This window comes from Chrysemys picta, chromosome 4 (genome assembly GCF_011386835.1).
Source record: "Chrysemys picta bellii isolate R12L10 chromosome 4, ASM1138683v2, whole genome shotgun sequence".
Lineage (NCBI taxonomy): Eukaryota > Metazoa > Chordata > Testudines > Emydidae > Chrysemys > Chrysemys picta.
In genome coordinates, this window is record NC_088794.1 from 143,672,026 (window position 1) to 143,690,836 (window position 18,811).

The 18,811-nt window shown below is 48.3% G+C and overlaps 1 protein-coding gene across 1 annotated transcript; it reads right to left on the minus strand.

The window, feature by feature from the left end:
• Positions 1-14,075: 14,075 nt before the first annotated feature.
• Positions 14,076-16,018, minus strand: LOC135983226 (myb/SANT-like DNA-binding domain-containing protein 2). Its single transcript, XM_065593822.1, has 2 exons — positions 15,096-16,018; positions 14,076-14,545 (listed from the first exon to the last, which is right to left on the minus strand). Exons 1-2 carry the CDS (start codon positions 15,631-15,633, stop codon positions 14,076-14,078), a joined length of 1,008 nt encoding a protein of 335 aa, XP_065449894.1. The 5' UTR covers positions 15,634-16,018.
• Between the last annotated feature and the right edge of the window lie 2,793 nt (positions 16,019-18,811).

Sequence of the window (18,811 nt, forward strand, 5' to 3'; positions counted from 1 at the left end):
TAGCCCAGCAGCAGCTCAGGGTAGCCACCCGAGTATGTACCCAGGGAGTCCGGGAGGGTTTGCGGGGGGTTGTACTCACATAGCTAGCCTGAGCTGCCACTTGTACCACCTCCAAGGCACAGTGGTCTTTTTAGTGCACTCGCTTGAGCAGAGCTAGCCCATGGCCCTATACCTGCACGGGGAAGCATGATCACAGCTGCAACAGAGATACCCTCAATAGTCAAGGCAGTGCCTCAAAGGGATATTCTCCCTCCTGCTGGCTGGGCTCAGATGCCAGCCTAGGTTCACCCCAGCTGGTGCAGGGAACTGAAAGTTGCACCCACCCCCCTTCCAGCTAGGCCAGCTGCATCTCAGGGATTTACCCACAAAAAGGTCAGGCTCCATTTGCACCACTGCCCTCCCTGGGAGGTCATGACAGGGGCAACCAGCTTTAGTTTCTGCCATGGGTGCTATACAAACGCCACTGGCAGAACCTGCAGCCAGCATCTGCGGAGTCAGTGCAATGCCTTGGACATCTGCCCTCCTCAGCTAGTGCTTTATAGGTTCTACTGTTCACACGCAAGGGCCGCTGTAAGCTCCCCTCTGGTGGTCTTTCAGCCACCAGCAGCCTGGGGCCCTGACTGATACAAGCAGACGCTCCTGGAATACAGGGATGAATGGGGCCTGCCAGGGGATTCTCAGGTGAAGATGAGAGGGACTGGAGAGAAGCGGGAGTAGAAAAGCTGGCTCAGGATAACAATGTGAACGAACCTTCACTACCCTTCCTCAGCCGGCCTAAAAGAGGAAGTGGGAAGAAGCCGTACACCAAGACCTGCGGCACCATCTCCAGACAAGCCCAACATCTAAACAGCTGTTAGAGAATCACAGCCAGGAGTCAGGGACTTGTGAGTGCCCACGTTTAAATAAAGAAAAAGGATATGTCTACTAGCACAACAGATGGAGGACAAGGGAGAACCATGACTGGCATCCCAACACCAGAACCCATCAAAGCAAGCATTCATATCCTTTAGAAAGTACCTGAAAAACACAAGGCAAGGTCTTCCGGTCTTTATGTGTAAAGCAGTGTAGCCCCATTGAAGTCAATGCAGCTATGCTGATTTATAGCAACTGTGGGTACGGCTCACTGTCTTTTACAAAAGATAAATTGTGCAGTCACAAATCTAACGTTGCAAACAGAAATCTGGAGCGCCTCTCCCCAAATACAGAGAAATGATATTTCAAAGTGTTTGAGATGAGAAAGAAATACCAATATTCCCCCTGTAGTGTCAGGCTTCTGAGCCAAGGTGCGGAAAGAAGCATTCTTTCCCAAGTAGAGCGAACATGATATTTTGTCATCCGTGAAGTTTGAGAACCGTGATTTCCTCCAGGGTATTTGCAATCTGTCTTCTAGGTCCTGTTCTCAGATATGTCATGGTGTCAGACAGCAATAGCAGAGCAGATCCGGAATGGCGCCAATGTTTATGCTCCAGAGAGGAGCATTAGGCTTGCAAAAGAAAAAATTGGGAACATTCTTAAATCCAAGGGATCAGCTCCATCACCTATGCCAATTTACACCAGCTGAGAATCTAGCCCGATATTTGGAAATCTGGCACAGATTTCAAACAGTTCCTTTGGCTGCCATTCTAAGAAAACATGGGTAACATTTTTGAAAGCACATAAGGATATGTTTACACAGGAAAAAAACCACAGCAGCGAGTCTGAGAGCCCAGGTCAACTGATTCGGGCTCGTGCTACAAGGTTTTAAAATAGCAGTGTGGATGTTCAGGCTCATGCTAGAATCATAGAATATTAGGGTTAGAAGGGACCTCAGGAGGTCATATAGTCCAACCCCCTGCTCAGAGCAGGACCAATCCCCAACTAAATCATCCAATTTTTTTGCCCTAGATCCCTAAATGGCCCCCTCAACCCTGGGTTTAGCAGGCCAATGCTCAAACCACTGAGCTATCCCTCCCCGGTAGGTTTCAGAACTCATGCTCTGAAACCCAGAGAGGCGGGCAGAAATGACCTGTGCCTGATGATAGTGTGTGTGTGGGGGTGGGGAGCAAAGTGAGGGCAGCAGACTTCGTCAGTGTTACTGAGCATGTTCAGTCTGTGTGAGCATACTCAAGCAGCAAATCTGGGGGGGCGTGTGATCCCATACGCCCCCCCACATACATCACTTCAGGGCAAAGGGTCTCAGAGTCCCAGCATCTGCCAAAGTGCCTACACTGCTATTTTTAGCCCCGTAGCATGAGGCCCATATGCCCAAGTCAAGTGACCCAGGTTCTGAGACTAACTGCCGCAGGTTTGGGGTGGTTTTGGTTTTTATTGTTGTTGTTTTTTGCTGTGTAAACATACATTCAGTGATTTAAGGAATCTAAATCCCATTTTCCAAATACACTTAGGCGCCTAAGTGTCTACATCACTTTTGAACATGGGACTTAGGTTCTTTTTGGCAGTTTTACTTCCAGTCTCCCTCATGGGGGGGTAAAAGTCTCCCCCACAACCCCTGCTGTAACACTTGAACAAGTCTTTCCCCATGTAAATCCTCCATCTCAAGAACTGATAAATAAATAAATGGAGATATCCTATCTCCTAGAACTGGAAGGGACCCTGAAAGGTCATTTAGTCCAGCCCCCTGCCTTCACCAGCAGGACCAAGTACTGATTTTGCTGCAGATCCCTAAGTGGCCCTCCCCAAGGATTGAACACACAACCCAGGGTTTAGCAGGCCAATGCTCAAACCACTGAGCTATCCCTCCCCTGATGAGGAATAGCTTCTCAAAGCAACATTTTCTAACCCAAAAACGTGCCCCAAAACGTAGAGGAGCATGGAAGTGGACTAAGGCAGGTCTGTTGCTGGCAAGATGTCTCTGGAAACATACTCAGACCCGCTGTCCAAGTTCCCAGCCTCACGATACAAACAAGTGACATTCCATTGGCTGGTAACAGATTCATAGATTCCAAGGCCAGAAGGGATCAACTAGTGTAACCTCCTGTATAACACATACCATAGAACTTCCCCAAAATAATTCCTAGAGCAGATCTTTTAGAAAAAACATCCCATCTTGATTTTTAAAAATTGCCAGTGATGAGGAATCCACCACCACCCTTGGAAAATTGTTCCGATGGTTAATTACCCTCACTGTTGAACAGACACCACCTTAAGTTTTGCCTAGGATTGTCCATACTGGCTCATTTTCACAGACAGCTTGGTTGGGCTGCAATCTGGATTCGTGGGGGAGTTGTTCTTTTTCACCCCAAGAATTAAAGTACAAGAATTCTACAAAAACCTACTAAATGAATTCAGATTTCTCCCCACCCACCCAGTAGCCATCTGACCTGCCCAAGGACAAACACATACAGTGACTCCCCTGTAGCTCACCAGGAGTCTATTTTACAAAATAAATTTGTTGTTAACTTGCTAAGCTAATTAAAACCTGGTTGTAACATAGAATGATTAGTAATGATGCCGTCATTCTGGGTTGGTCAGTCTTTCCATTCTAAACTCCTCCCTGTGTCAAATGAGCCAAAACTTGGTCATAAAAACATGACACGAGGCTAAAACCTCAAAAGATAAAGCAAAGATAACCCAGAGCTGAGGCCTTAATTTGAGTTGGGGGCAGGGGAAAAGTTTGGTTATTTGGGGGGGAGATTTTGGAAGATGCAAATGAGAATCCCTTCGAAGACCTCCTGCTTGAGTCTTAACTAATTGCTCATCTGGCTTGAAATGGAGATATTTTGTTGGCTAATTTTGCATAATATGGTTGAATTGCTTTTGAGATACCAGAACAAAACCAACAAACAAAAAGAAAGAAAGAAAAATAAATGAGGTTAATACGTCAGCCACTACAGGAACAGAAAATCCGTACTCTTTTTGCATGTGAAATTCAATGGGCTAAATTCATCCATGGTGTGACTCCACATCTGTGGGCAACCAAATTAACATAATGGCTCCTTATGCTTATTGCCTCAGTGCAGCCCATCAGGCAAAAATTAGCCTAGTAAAGCAGATATAATCCACATTCAAATGTATTCAGGCAACGAAACAAAAAAAAAGTCAAAATATGTATTTATTCCATGGAGACTGGAATGACTCATCTGAACAACAACTTTTCCCATCCACAGTTAAGGAATATCTTTTTCCTTAACTATAAGAAGAAAGTCAATACAATAAATAAATAAATGTGCTTAGAGAACATGATGAGTTGAATGCAAAGCCACCAAAGCTGTCAGAAATCAGGGCTGAAATCCTGAGTCCGTACAAATGTCTTATGATTGAACTAATTTATAAAAGATTAGTTTATCCAACCAGAGAAGAGACCTAATACCATTTGATTTAAGTGATAAGTTAATGCTAAATAGTGAATTCCAAATACTAGATCACCTGAATGCGCATTACAAACAGTCATATGATCTTAAATACTAGTGATCCTACAATCTCTAATAGTGAACAACTGCATCAAATAAGTGATTGGTTTGACAACCAGCACACAGGAAAAATACCTGAATAAAAATTGTTCCCACACAAATAGTTTAACCAACTCTAAACCAAAGCCAGAAACTCATATCAGTCTCCAGATGGTTAGCCTATGTCCAGTCAAGAAAAAAAAAAAAAAAAAAAAAAGCATTGTGTTAAAAAACATGATGACTTAACATTTTCAGACATGATGGTTCCGGTCTACACTACATGCTAAGTCATGTTAAACATAGCATTCATTAGAATGTTAGTTAATATTGTCTGGCAATGCTTTTTCCTCAGTGCAGATTCCTGTAGGAGGTTAGAAAGTTCAGAATGGAGCTGAAAATTCTACTCACTATCCAACCACACTCTAGGTTCTGCATAATTCTCAGTCGGCCTATGTAACCCCAACAGACCCTAGTTGTCAGCAGGTGGGATTGAACCTGGGACCTCTGAAGCTTAGTGCATGAGCCTCTACTACATGATCTAAACGCCATGTGGGCCCATAATAAGTCTGCTGCAGCCTTATTAACCTCCAAGTGGCCTCAGTGCCACTAGAAGGGACAGAACACCACACCCAGGAGGCGTGTGGGTTACACCTACATCTCTGCTTCCATTTCTTCCTACTTCTACTTCCATCCCTCCTTACTCCCCTTGTATCCTTCTCCCTCTCTAGCCTTGGTGCTCTCTTCTTCCCTGCCCCTTACACCTGGCACTCTCCCTTGCCCCTCACTCCCAACGCAACCATCCTCTTGCAGTCACCTCCCTCTGTGAAACTCATTTCTCCCGCAGGCCCCGGTACCATCGTTACCCCACCTAGTAAAAGAAGTTGCCATGGCTCTGTTACAATAAAAAAAAAAAAGAAACGCGCACCTTGCAACACTCAGATCTGAGGCGTTTCAAGTGTGCAGTGTTGGACTCTACTATGTCAGGTCCATGGGGCCAGAGCCCGTGCCTGCCTGCACGTTTTGTGCAAGGCAGAAAGCTGGAGGTTCATTATAAACATCATCATCCAGCATCCCCACACTCCCACTGCAGCCAAGGTGTGGCCCATCCTGGGGGTGGGGGAGGGTTGCCCCTCAACAGGTTTTTGAAGCACTCTCCTTTCTTTGTGGTGGAAAAGCTTTTTTCGGCCTAGGCTTTCAATTATTTTAAAGCAGCCTCCTGGACTTCCTCCTTGTAAGAAACTCAGCACGAGGGTGGACACCACTAATTTTAAAAAGTTGATCTCTAGCAACAGAGATCCTGTTTTTCTGGTGGGAGGGGGGAAGAGAGGAAGAAGAAGTTACTACATAACCAAGGCTTTTCCTAGAAGAAACAGAAGATAAGTGGAGTCTGCAGATAGGGTTGCCAACTGTCTAATAGCACAAAACTGAACACCCTTATCCCAGCCCCTGCCGAGGCCCTGCCCTGCCCTGCTCCTTCTCTAAGACCCCCGTCCCCTGCACACTCCATCCCCCCGCCTCTATCATTAGCTCTCCCACACCCTCTCACTCACTCATTTTCACTGGGCTGGGGCAGGGGATGAGGGCTCCAGCTGCGGGTGCAAGCGTGGGCTCTGGGCTGGGGCCGAGAGGTACAGAGTGTGTGGGGGGGTGAGGGCTCCAGTTGGGGGTGCAGGCTCTGGAGTGGGGCCAGGGATGAGGAGTCAGTGATGCAGGAGGGAACTCTGGGCTGGGACCGATGAGTTCGGAGTGTGGGAGGGGGTTCAGAGCTGGTGGAGGGGGTTAGGGCATGGGAGGGGGTGACGGGTGCAGGCTCCAGGTGGCTTACCTCAGGTGGCTCCCAGGAAGCAGTGACATGTCCCTGTGGCTCCACACACTGCCCCTGCCCGCAGGTGCCACTCCCACAGCTCCCATTGGCCCCAGTTCCCAGTCAATGGGAGCTGCAGAGCTGGTGCTCGGGGCAGGGGCAGTGCATGGAGCCCCCGTAGCCATCCCTACACCTAGGAGCCAGAGGGATATGCCAGCCACTTCCCAGGAGCTGCACAGAGCCAGGTAGGGAGCCTGCCAGCCCCGTACCAACTGGACTTTTAACGGCCTGGTGAGCGGTGCTGACCGGAGCCACCAGGATCCCTTTTCTACCGGGTTTTCTGGTCAAAAACCAGACACCTGACAACCCTATCTGCAGGGCCTGTCTGCAAGGGATGTTTGTAGAGTCACACACTGGCTTGCCATGCACTAAAGTGCTGTGTGGCCACTGCTGCAGTGCACTAAAAGTGTAATGGTGTACTTTGATGTACCCTTCCTGGAGTGCGCTTAGATTAACACCATGGCTTGCCACACACTAATGTCTCATGTAGACAAGCCCTTACATTGTTAGCAATATTTTGAGTCCAACCAGATCTGGAATGTGTTGCTCTAGGCACTGTACAAACATATAGTAAATGGCACATTATAATGCTCCCATAATAGAATCATAGAATATCAGGGTTGGAAAGGACCTCAGGAGGTCATCTAGTCCAACCCCCTGCTCAAAGCAGGACCAATTCCCAACTAAATCATCCCAGCCAGGGCTTTGTCAAGCCTGACCTTAAAAACCTCTAAGGAAGAAGATTCCACCACCTCCCTAGGTAACCCATTCCAGTGCTTCACCACCCTCCTAGTGAAAAAGGTTTTCCTAATATCCAACCTAAACCTCCCCAACGGCAACTCGAGACCATTACTCCTTGTTCTGTCATCAGGTACCACTGAGAACAGTCTAGATCCATCCTCTTTGAAACCCCCTTTCAGGTAGTTGAAAGCAGCTATCAAATCCCCCCTCATTCTTCTCTTCTGCAGACTAAACAATCCCAGTTCCCTCAGCCTCTCCTCATAAGTCATATGCTCCAGACCCCTAATCATTTTTGTTGCCCTCTGCTGGACTCTTTCCAATTTTTCCACATCCTTCCTGTAGTGTGGGGCCCAAAACTGGACACAGTACTCCAGATGAGGCCTCTCCAATGTCGAATAGAGGGGAACGATCACGTCCCTTGATCTGCTGGCAATGCCCCTACTTATACAGCCCAGAATGCCGTTAGCCTTCTTGGCAACAAGGGCACACTCTTGACTCATATCCAGCTTCTCGTCCACTGTAACCCCTAGGTCCTTTTCTGCAGAACTGCTGCCTAGCCATTCAGTCCCTAGTCTGTAGCAGTGCATGGGATTCTTCCGTCCTAAGTGCAGGACTCTGCACTTGTCCTTGTTGAACCTCATCAGGTTTCTTTTGGCTCAATCCTCTAATTTGTCTAGGTCCCTCTGTATCCTATCCCTACCCTCCAGCGTATCTACCCCTCCTCCCAGTTTAGTGTCATCTGCAAACTTGCTGAGAGTGCAGTCCACGCCATCCTCCAGATCATTAATGAAGATATTGAACAAAACAGGCACCAGGACCGACCCCTGGGGCACTCCACTTGAAACCGGCTGCCAACTAGACACAGAGCCGTTGATCACTACCCGTTGAGCCCGACGATCTAGCCAGCTTTCTATCCACCTGATAGTCCATTCATCCAGCCCATACTTCTTTAACTTGGCGGCAAGAATACTGTGGGAGACCGTATCAAAAGCTTTGCTAAAGTCAAGGAATAACACATCCACTGCTTTCCCCTCATCCACAGACCCAGTTATCTCCTCATAGAAGGCAATTAGGTTAGTCAGGCATGACTTGCCCTTGGTGAATCCATGCTGACTGTTCCTGATCACTTTCCTCTCCTCTAAGTGCTTCAGAATTGATTCCTTGAGGACCTGCTCCATGATTTTTCCAGGGACTGAGGTGAGGCTGACTGGCCTGGAGTTCCCCGGATCCTCCTTCTTCCCTTTTTTAAAGATAGGCACTACATTAGCCTTTTTCCAATATCCGGGACCTCCCCGGATCGCCATGAATTTTCAAAGATAATGGCCAATGGCTCTGCAATCACATCTGCCAACTCTTTTAGCACCCTCGGATGCAGCGCATCCGGCCCCATGGACTTGTGCTCGTCCAGTTTTTCTAAATAGTCCCGAACCACTTCTTTCTCCACAGAGGGCTGGTCACCTTCTCCCCATACTGTGCTGCTCAGTGCAGCAGTCTGGGAGCTGACCTTGTTTGTGAAGACAGAGGCAAAAAAATCATTGAGTACATTAGCTTTTTCCACATCCTCTGTTACTAGGTTGCCTCCCTCATTCAGTAAGGGGCCCACACTTTCCTTGACTTTCTTCTTGTTGCTAACATACCTGAAGAAACCCTTCTTGTTACTCTTAACATCTTTTGCTAGCTGCAACTCCAAGTGTGATTTGGCCTTCCTGATTTCACTCCTGCATGCCTGAGCAATATTTTTATACTCCTCCCTGGTCATTTGCCCAATCTTCCACTTCTTGTAAGCTTCTATGATTCTATGAAAGACACAACATTTCAGGTTCCTGTGGACATCCCAAGGCACCGGAGCTCCATTTTCCCAGCTGCAATCCACAACGTCATCCTGACACATTACATATAAATCCTTTCTTTCCATCTCTCAGTTCTATACAGTGATTCTCATCTCCCATGTGCACACAGTGCAGGGTGTGTGGGGCATGCTGCAATGTGTTGAGGATGGAATGTACTCCTTCAGCACTTTTAAACACTGTAGCTTTATTAAGAGTGCCTGAAAATGTATTTGCCATTCCAGACTGCAGACAGATGTGCTTTAATACAACATCCTGATGTTTTCCCTTCCCTCCTCATGACCCCTGGATGTCCAGGGAGGGCTCTCACTTTTCCTCATGCTGCCAGCTCCTGGAGAAACTCCTCCCACCCCGCACACTCTCAGCACTAGATACCTGAAATCAGGCTGGTATTAGACTAGCAGGGCTTTTTCACATCTCTTGCCCCACTGACAAGTTTTATACCATTAATTCTTCCCCGTCTCCCCAAATAAGCTCCACTGAAAGCCAACCCCAAGAGAACGCTCAGTGCCAGAGATGTATTGCAGCAAGTCCCACCGCAGCCAGCCGCTCTGAAGCAGCTGAAGTCCCAAACCTCACTCAAAGGACTGGGAGGGGTTCCTTCTGAATGAGTCTCCCCAATCCTGTAATGCTTCCATAGGTAGCTACGGGCCATAAAGATGGCTTTAAAAGGCACATTTATCCCTCCCTACCATCCACCCATGCTTACCAAGTTCAAATTTCCTAATATCACCATATGCAGTTACATTTCTGGAAAAGGATTTTGTCCTTTTCCAAGCTGGAAAGTGAACGTGGAGTGTATCATCTAGACTGTTGCCTACTGTATCATGTGTCAGACTACATGGCTACCCTGGGGACAGGAGCGGCACCAGGGTTTTTGCCGCCCTAGGCGGCAGCGCTCCTCCTCTGAGCATTCAGGGGGCCTGGGGTCTGCGGCAGCGGGGGTCCTTCCGCTCCGCGTCTTCGGGGCACTTCGGCGGCGGGTCCCAGAGCGAGTGAAGGACCCACCGCCGAATTTCCGCCGAAGATCCGTAGTGGAAGGACCCCCTGCCACCAAATTTCCGCCGAGGACAGCAAAATGTCACCCCCCAAATCCTGCAGCCCTAGGCGACCACCTAGGGTCGCCTAGTGGAAGCGCCGGCCGTGCCTGGCGAATGTCTGTTCTACACCTCTTTTGAACTAATATCAAGTAATAGACAACTAACTGATCGTTAGAAACTAACTGAAGGTTAGAAACTAGAGAAAGGTGATGGGGGGGGGGGGTATCATCTTGCATAAAAGGTGGGAGTTGAGGGTGAGACACCACACATAGGTTGTCCAAAGTCAACGGTGCCCTAGTCTTGTAACTAGCTCCACACGGGCAAGACCCCTGTGTGGAGCAGAGCTGTGCAGCTGACTGAATTCATCCCCCTCCCCATATTTTGGTTTGCCCAGTAAACTGGAAAAAAAAAAACACGTCATTTAGGATCAACCTAAAGCAAAGGGGTTTGGTTTTTCTAGGCAAAACAAAAACAAAAATCACTGGAAAAAAAAATTTGTGTTGGGTCAAACATTTAATTCAATTTCAAGCATTTTAATCACTTTATTAAATGCAAAGGAAATTTGGAAGTGCCATTCATAGAACTGGAGGTAGATCATTCTTTACTGTTGGTTTATTGCTGCTGCCCTTCATTTCGCCAGGATAACACATAGGGTATGTCTACACTACGAAATTAGTTCGAATTTATAGAAGCCGGTTTTATTGAAATCGGTTGTATACAGCCGATTGTGTATGTCCACACAATAAAATGCTCTAGGTGCTCTAGTCGGCAGACCGTGTCCACAGTACGAGGCTAGCGTTGACTTCCAGAGCATTGCACTATGGGTAGCTATCCCACAGCTATCCCACAGTTCCCGCAGTCTCCGCCGCCCCTTGGAATTCTGGGTTGAGATCCCAATGCCCGGATGATGCAAAACAGTGTCGCGGGCGGTTCTGGGTACATGTCGTCAGGCCCCTCCCTCCCCCGTCACAGCAACGGCAGACAATAGATTCGCGCCTTTTTATCTGGGTTACCTGGGTTACCTGTGCAGACAACATGGAGCCCGCTCAGCACAGCTGAGCTCACCGTCACCATATGTCCTCTTGGTGCCGGCAGACGTGGGACTGCATTGCTACACAGCAGCAGCTGCTAACTGCCTTTTGGCGGTAGACGGTGCAGTAGACTGGTAGCCTTCATCGGCGATCTGGGTGCTGGCAGCCGTGGGGCTTGCCTTTTGGCAGTAAATGGTGTATTATGACTGTTAGCCGGCCTATTACAAGTCGGGTCATCGCACGTTAGCAGAGTCTTCCCCGAGCAGCCGATTGTGCAATAGGCCTGAAGAACATCATCATACGCCGCCCCGTATTTGCTGCCAAGCACCCAGAAAGATGCCGAGGGCTATCAGTCACGCTGCACCGTCATCTTAAGATGTAAAAAAATAGATTTTCTCTGTATTCATTTGCTTCCCCCTCCCTCCGTCAAATCAACGGCCTGCTAAACCCAGGGTTTTCAGTTTAATCTTTGGTGGGGACCAGTCTGTGACAGTTGTTTGTGTCTCTCCCTGATGCACAGCCACCGTTCTTTATTTTAATTCCCTGTGCCTGTACGCCATGTCGTCACTCGGCCCCCCTCCCTCCTTCCCCTAGGCCGTCAGATACTACGTTTGCGCCACAGCTCGAGCCGAGAAGCGGTTCGCGCCTTTTCTTTGAATTCTGGGTTGAGATCCCAATGCCCGGATGATGCAAAACAGTGTCGCGGGCGGTTCTGGGTACATGTCGTCAGGCCCCTCCCCCCTCGTCACAGCAACGGCAGACAATAGATTCGCGCCTTTTTACCTGGGTTACCTGTGCAGACAACATACCACGGCAAGCATGGAGCCCGCTCAGCTCAGCTGAGCTCACCGTCACCATATGTCCTCTGGGTGCCGGCAGACGTGGGACTGCATTGCTACACAGCAGCAGCTGCTAACTGCCTTTTGGCGGTAGACAGTGTAGCATGAGTGATAGCTGTGGGGCTGGCAGCCGTAGTGCTGCATTGCACCAGCCCCTTCCAGGCGATGGTATATTATGACTGGTACCCGTCGTCGTCATACTGGTATGGCTGTCAATCATGGCCACCTGGGCAGACATGCTACTGTTTTGATGATGACGGTTACCAGTCATAATATACTATTTTCTGCCAATTGCCCAGTATTGTCTGCTAAGCACCCAGAAGAGGCCGAGGGCGATGCTGGGTGCTGGCGGACGTGGGGCTGGCAGACGTGGGGCTGCATTGCTACACAGCAGCAGCCCCTTGCCTTTTGGCAGATGATGGTATATTATGATTGGTACCCATCGTCGTCGTATTGGTATGGCTGTCACTTATGCTGCAGCGTCGGCTGCCACCTTAAGATGTAAAAAATAGATTTGTTCTGTGTTCATTTGCTTCCCCTTCCTCCGTGAAATCAACGGCCTGCTAAGCCCAGGGTTTCCAGTTTAATCTTTGGGGGCACCATTCTGTGTGACAGTTGTTTGTGTTTCTCCCTGTTCCTGTACCTGTACGCCATGTCGTCACTCGGCCCTCCCTCCCTCCCTCCCTCCCTCCCTCCCTCCTTCTCCTGGTCCATCAGATACTACTTTCGCGCCTTTTTTCTGACCAGGCGCCATAGCTAGCACTGGGATCATGGAGCCCGCTCAGATCACCGCGGCAATTATGAGCACTATGAACACCACGCGCATTGTCCTGGAGTATATGCAGAGCCAGAACATGCCAAGGCGAAACCCGGACCAGGCGAGGAGGCGATTGCAGCACGGCGACGAGAGTGATGAGGAAATTGACATGGCCATAGACCTCTCACAAGGCACAGGCCCCAGCAATGTGGAAATCATGGTGTTACTGGGGCAGGTTGATACCGTGGAACGCCGATTCTGGGCCCGGGAAACAAGCACAGACTGGTGGGACCGCATCGTGCTGCAGGTATGGGACGATTCCCAGTGGCTGCGAAACTTTCGCATGCGTAAGGGCACTTTCATGGAACTTTGTGACTTGCTTTCCCCTGCCCTGAAACGCCAGGATACCAAGATGAGAGCAGCCCTCACAGTTGAGAAGCGAGTGGCGATAGCCCTGTGGAAGCTTGCAACGCCAGACAGCTACCGGTCAGTCGGGAATCAATTTGGAGTGGGCAAATCTACTGTGGGGGCTGCTGTGATCCAATTTGCCAGGGCAATGAAAGACCTGGTGATAGCAAGGGTAGTGACTCTGGGAAACGTGCAGTCAATAGTGGATGGTTTTGCTGAAATGGGATTCCCAAACTGTGGCGGGGCCATAGACGGAACCCATATCCCTATCTTGTCACCGGAGCACCAAGCCACCGACTATGTAAACCGCAAGGGGTATTTTTCAATGCTGCTGCAAGCCCTGGTGGATCACAAGGGACGTTTCACCAACATCAACGTGGGATGGCCGGGAAAGGTACATGATGCTCGCGTCTTCAGGAACTCTGCTCTGTTTCGAAAGCTGGAGGAAGGGACTTTCTTCCCGGACCAGAAAGTGACCATTGGGGATGTTGAAATGCCTATCGTGATCCTTGGGGACCCAGCCTACCCCTTAATGCCATGGCTCATGAAGCCGTACACAGGCAGCCTGGACAGGAGTCAGGACCTGTTCAACTACAGGCTGAGCAAGTGCCGAATGGTGGTGGAATGTGCATTTGGACGTTTAAAAGCGCGCTGGCGCAGCTTACTGACTCGCTCAGACCTCAGCGAAAAGAATATCCCCATTGTTATTGCTGCTTGCTGTGCGCTCCACAATATCTGTGAGAGTAAGGGGGAGACCTTTATGGCGGGGTGGGAGGTTGAGGCAACTCGCCTGGCCGCTGATTACGCGCAGCCAGACACCAGGGCGGTTAGAGGAGCACAGCAGGGCGCGGTGCGCATCAGAGAAGCTTTGAAAACGAGTTTTGTGACTGGCCAGGCTACTGTGTGAAACTTCTGTTTGTTTCTCCTTGATGAACCCTCCAACCCCCCCCCCCTCGACCCGGTTCACTCTACTTCCCTGTAAACCAACCACCCCACCCCACCCTCCCCTCCCCTCCCGCTTGCAGAGGCAATAAAGTCATTGTTTTTTCACATTCATGCATTCTTTATTAGTTCCTTACAGAGGTAGGGGGATAATTGCCAAGGTAGCTGGGATGGGTGGGGGAGGAGGGATGGAAAAGGACATACTGCATTTTAAAACTTTAACTCTTATTGAAGCCCAGCCTTCTGATGCTTGGGCGATCATCTGGGGTGGAGTGACTGGGTGGACGGAGGCCCCCCCACCGTGTTCTTGGGCGTCTGGGTGAGGAGGCTATGGAACTTGGGGAGGAGGGCTGTTGGTTACACAGGGGCTGTAGCGGCGGTCTCTGCTCCTGCTGCCTTTCCTGCAACTCAACCATACGCTCGAGCATATCACTTTGATGCTCCAGCAGATGGAGCATTGCCTCTTGCCGTCTGTCTGCAAGCTGACGCCACCTATCGTCTTCAGCCCGCCACCTCTCCTCTCGTTCATGTTGGGCTTTTCTCATCTCCGACATTGACTGCCTCCACGCATTCTGCTGTGCTCTATCAGCGTGGGAGGACATCTGCAGCTCCGTGAACATCTCGTCCCTCGTCTTACGTTTTCTCTTTCTAATGTTCACGAGCCTCTGCGAAGGAGAAACATTTGCAGCTGGTGGAGGAGAAGGGAGAGGTGGTTAAAAAAGACACATTTTAGGGAACAATGGGTACACTCTTTCATTACAAGGTCGCATATTTCGGCTTGCAGGCAGCCATCGTAGGCCACAGTGTTTTGGCTTTTTTAACCTTCTTAACATGCGGGAAAGGTTGCAAACAGCAGCGCATTTCCCATATCAAGGATGAATTGGGTTGTCCATTTAAAATGGGGTTTCAATGTAAAAGGAGGGGGCTGCGGTTTCCCGGTTAACATGCGGCACAAACACAAGTAAACCACCCCCCTCCCCCACACACACACACGATTCTCTGGGATGATCACTTCACCCCTCCCCCCCCACCGCGTGGTTAACAGCGGGGAACATTTCTGGTCAGAATAGCAGGAACGGGCGCCTCTGAATGTCCCCCTTAATAAAATCACCCCATTTCAACCAGGAGAGCTTTCTGGAGATGTCCCTGGAGGATTTCCGCTCCATCCCCATACACGTTAACAGACTTGCTTGCTTTTTTTTTGTAATGTTTACAAATATTTACAAAGTTACACTCACCAGAGGTCTCCTGTGTGCCCTGAGGGTCTTGGGTGAGTTCGGGGGTTACTGGTTCCAGGTCCAGGGTCACAAACATATCCTGGCTGTTGGGGAAACCGGTTTCTCCGCTTCCTTGCTGCTGTGAGCTACCTACAGTACCTCCATCGTCATCTTCCTCGTTCCCCGAACCGTCTTCCCTGTGTGTTTCTCCAGTGAGAGAGTCATAGCACACGGTTGGGGTAGTGGTGGCTGCACCTAGGATCGCATGCAGCTCCGCGTAGTAGCGGCAAGTTTGCGGCTCTGCCCCGGACCTTCCGTTTGCTTCTCTGGCTTTGTGGTAGGCTTGCCGTAGCTCCTTAATTTTCACGCGGCACTGCTGTGTGTCCCTGTTATGGCCTCGGTCCTTCATGGCCTTGGAGATCTTTTCTAATACTTTTCCATTTCTTTTACTGCTACGGAGTTCAGCTATCACTGCTTCATCTCCCCATATGGCGAGCAGATCTCGTACCTCCCGTTCGGTCCATGCTGGAGCTCTTTTGCGATCCTGGGAGGACTCCATGACGGTTACCTGTGCTGATGAGCTCTGCGTGGTCACCTGTGCTCTCCACGCTGGGCAAACAGGAAATGAAATTCAAACCTTCGCGGGTCTTTTCCTGTCTACCTGGTCAGTGCATCTGAGTTGAGAGCGCTGTCCAGAGCGGTCACAATGAAGCACTGTGGGATAGCTCCCGGAGGCCAATAACGTCGAATTCCGTCCACACTACCCCAATTCCGACCCGCAAAGGCCGGTTTTATCGCTAATCCCCTCGTCGGAGGTGGTGTAAAGAAACCGGTTTAAAGGGCCCTTTAAGTCGAAAGAAAGGGCCTCGTTGTGTGGACGTGTCCAGGCTTAATTCGGTTTAACGCTGCTAAAGTCGACCTAAACCCGTAGTGTAGACCAGGCCTAAGATATGATCAGTTTATAATGCAAACTCTTAATTCAGGATCTGACTGCAATACCCTTACTTGTGCTGAGTAATACTTTACTCCTTGAGTAGTCCCATTAAGATCAATGGGAATTCTTAGGTGGTAAGGTAGTAACTATTCATCTTAAATAAGGATATTGCAATCTGGCCCTAGAAGAGCCAATTCTGACCTTGGAAATGTGGTCATCTCATTATACATCTCATACAGAATAGTATTAGTATGTCAACGTTATAGCTGACTTTATGCGATATTGCATGCAATGATATCCCCAGCCACCCGGTGCTCAGACGACAAATATTGAAATAAGCACCTCAGAACAGCCCGATTCAATCAAGGTGACATACATTCCAGTGTGGAAGATCCATAGACGATCCTTACACCATTTAAACTTGAGCCAGCTCCCATTTAAGTCAACAGAAGTCTTTCCATTAGCTTCTCTGGAGCTAGGTGAGGACCAAGGTGAATTTCATCCTAAAGGACTGTTTTATTAAACTAAGGGAATTGTCTTCTCCCGAAGCCCTCTTAACTGGAGTCATGCACAAATTCAGGGTCAGAATCAGGCCCTTCCATTTTTAAAGGGTCCCTAAGTTTCCACTAGTAAAACTGTATAACATCAATTTTTGACAAGAAACGTTTCTATTGCCAATGGCCACAGCGTTAAATGATCAGCTGGGCTGTCCCAAGCCTGATAAGGATCCACTCTTATTCAGAAAAATTGTTGATTTTACACCCCTCTTTCTTAGTTTCTAAATTGGGAGCGTCATAAATCTTGTGACACTGATTTTTTGTATAACAGCCTATTTTGGAACAGTGGTGACAGCTGACACTAGTGCAGAAGCCAAAAGGAAAACCTAGACATGTCTGCCAAAGGAGAATGGATGTTAAAATATATATATATCCAGCCATAACAACTATGGAAACAAAAATAGCAAATACATTTTTATTATAAAAATAATTCATAATTAGTGTTGTTCTAGATATCTCCAAGGAGGACCAACTTAAGCAATAATTCAGGGCTCTGAGAACACAGAGAGAATGCTTTGGCTGCAGCAAATCAGAAGGGTGATGAGTCACAAGAGGAACAGTTCCTAACAACATGGTCCACAGGATGAAAAAAAGTGTTTGAAAGCTACTGTTCCATTAATGTCTCTGCTCTGTGTAACCAGTTAGAGTAGGATTACTTCTTGTGCCATGCTAAGCTTCTTTCCACATGTCCCACAATGGGGCTATGAAGATGTTTGGAAAGGATTTGTACAAGACTCAAATTCTCCTAAACCACCATTGTTAACTGGGGGATTTAAATCAGATGTAAACTCCCAGATCATTTCTGCACACAATGCACTGTCAACCTGTGGAACTCATTGCCAGGGGACATTGTGAAGGCCAAAAGTATAACTGGGTAAAAAAAAAAGAAAGGGAGATACATTCATGGAAGATGGCTAATAGGTCTACCAATGGCTAAGATGGTCAGGGATGCAACCCTACGCTCTGGCTGTCCCTAAATCTCCAACTGCCAGAAGCTAGGACTGGATGACAGTGGATGGATCACTCAATAATTGACCTGTTCATTCCCTCTGAAGCGCGTAACACTGACCACTGTCGGAAGACAGGACATTGATCTGACCCAATACGGCCATTCTTATGTTCTTATCATGAATACTTTTGATGGTGGGGTAAAGGGGGATGGGTAGGGGGAAACTTGAATTAAACCAGTCACAATCACCTCTTCATATCTCAATGGGAAGCTTCTGATATCCTTTCCATGCAGTTTATCCAGCAAAGTATTTAGTTGCCTGGCATGGACGTACAGATCTTAACTATCATGCTATATGTAAACGGTGTTTGTGAGCATATAGTGAGGATTAGCGAACAGCTGATCTTTAACACAGATAATGTAATGCGTGTGGCATGTTTACAAGAAAGAGAAACCACTAAAATCTGTGGCATGCTCAGAAAAAGGTCAGTCAGTCCTAGAACAGTGCAGAGATAGCTTTCCAGTTTCAGTCTGGGTGTGTAGGAACGAAAAGCCCCCTTTCTCTCCCTGTGCCAAAGGCAGAATGAAATGCTATACAAGGGACTGCCTCAAACATAGTGGTAATATTTAATAACCTCTGGAAGCACATTGCAGAGGCTTTCAACTCCAAACCAAGCACTACAACGCTGCTGCTTTACTTGTGAAATTATTTATCATGGTTTGGTTATAGAGTCTTTTATCAGCATCATATTGGCTAATAGCGGCCTGGAGTTCTTGTGTTCCCGGACTTGACAGATTCCATATTTATGAGGTTGGACGCTTGACTCCTGGAAGAAATTTGCAGACTGGAGCCAAGCTGTCTGGCTGACCTATATTTATGCAATAAGACACGACTGGGGGAGCATGTCATGCTGGGACGTCACTGTGCCTTGTGTACCCTGGTAGGCATGAGGCTGGAGGCAAAGTGTTGGTGGAGTCACGGCATGACTGTCACATGGTGCTGGGATTGCGACGCAGGCTACACAAATCTAAGTTTTTTAGATATGAAAAGTTGAAAAAAATTGTTTTTTTTTCTATAGGAAACAAACAAACAATATATTCGTGTGCCAGGTAGTACCACCATGTATACTGAGAGCAACAGAACTATTCTAAAAATACACAAGTTTTTCTAGCCTAGATACATTTGCTCTGGGCAGCAACCACTGACTTGTAGAGCCAGAAGCATCGAGGAGCTCCTAGACAAGCCTCATGAGAGTGGGGTGGGACTAACCAATAAGTATTTGTTCTGATGATATAA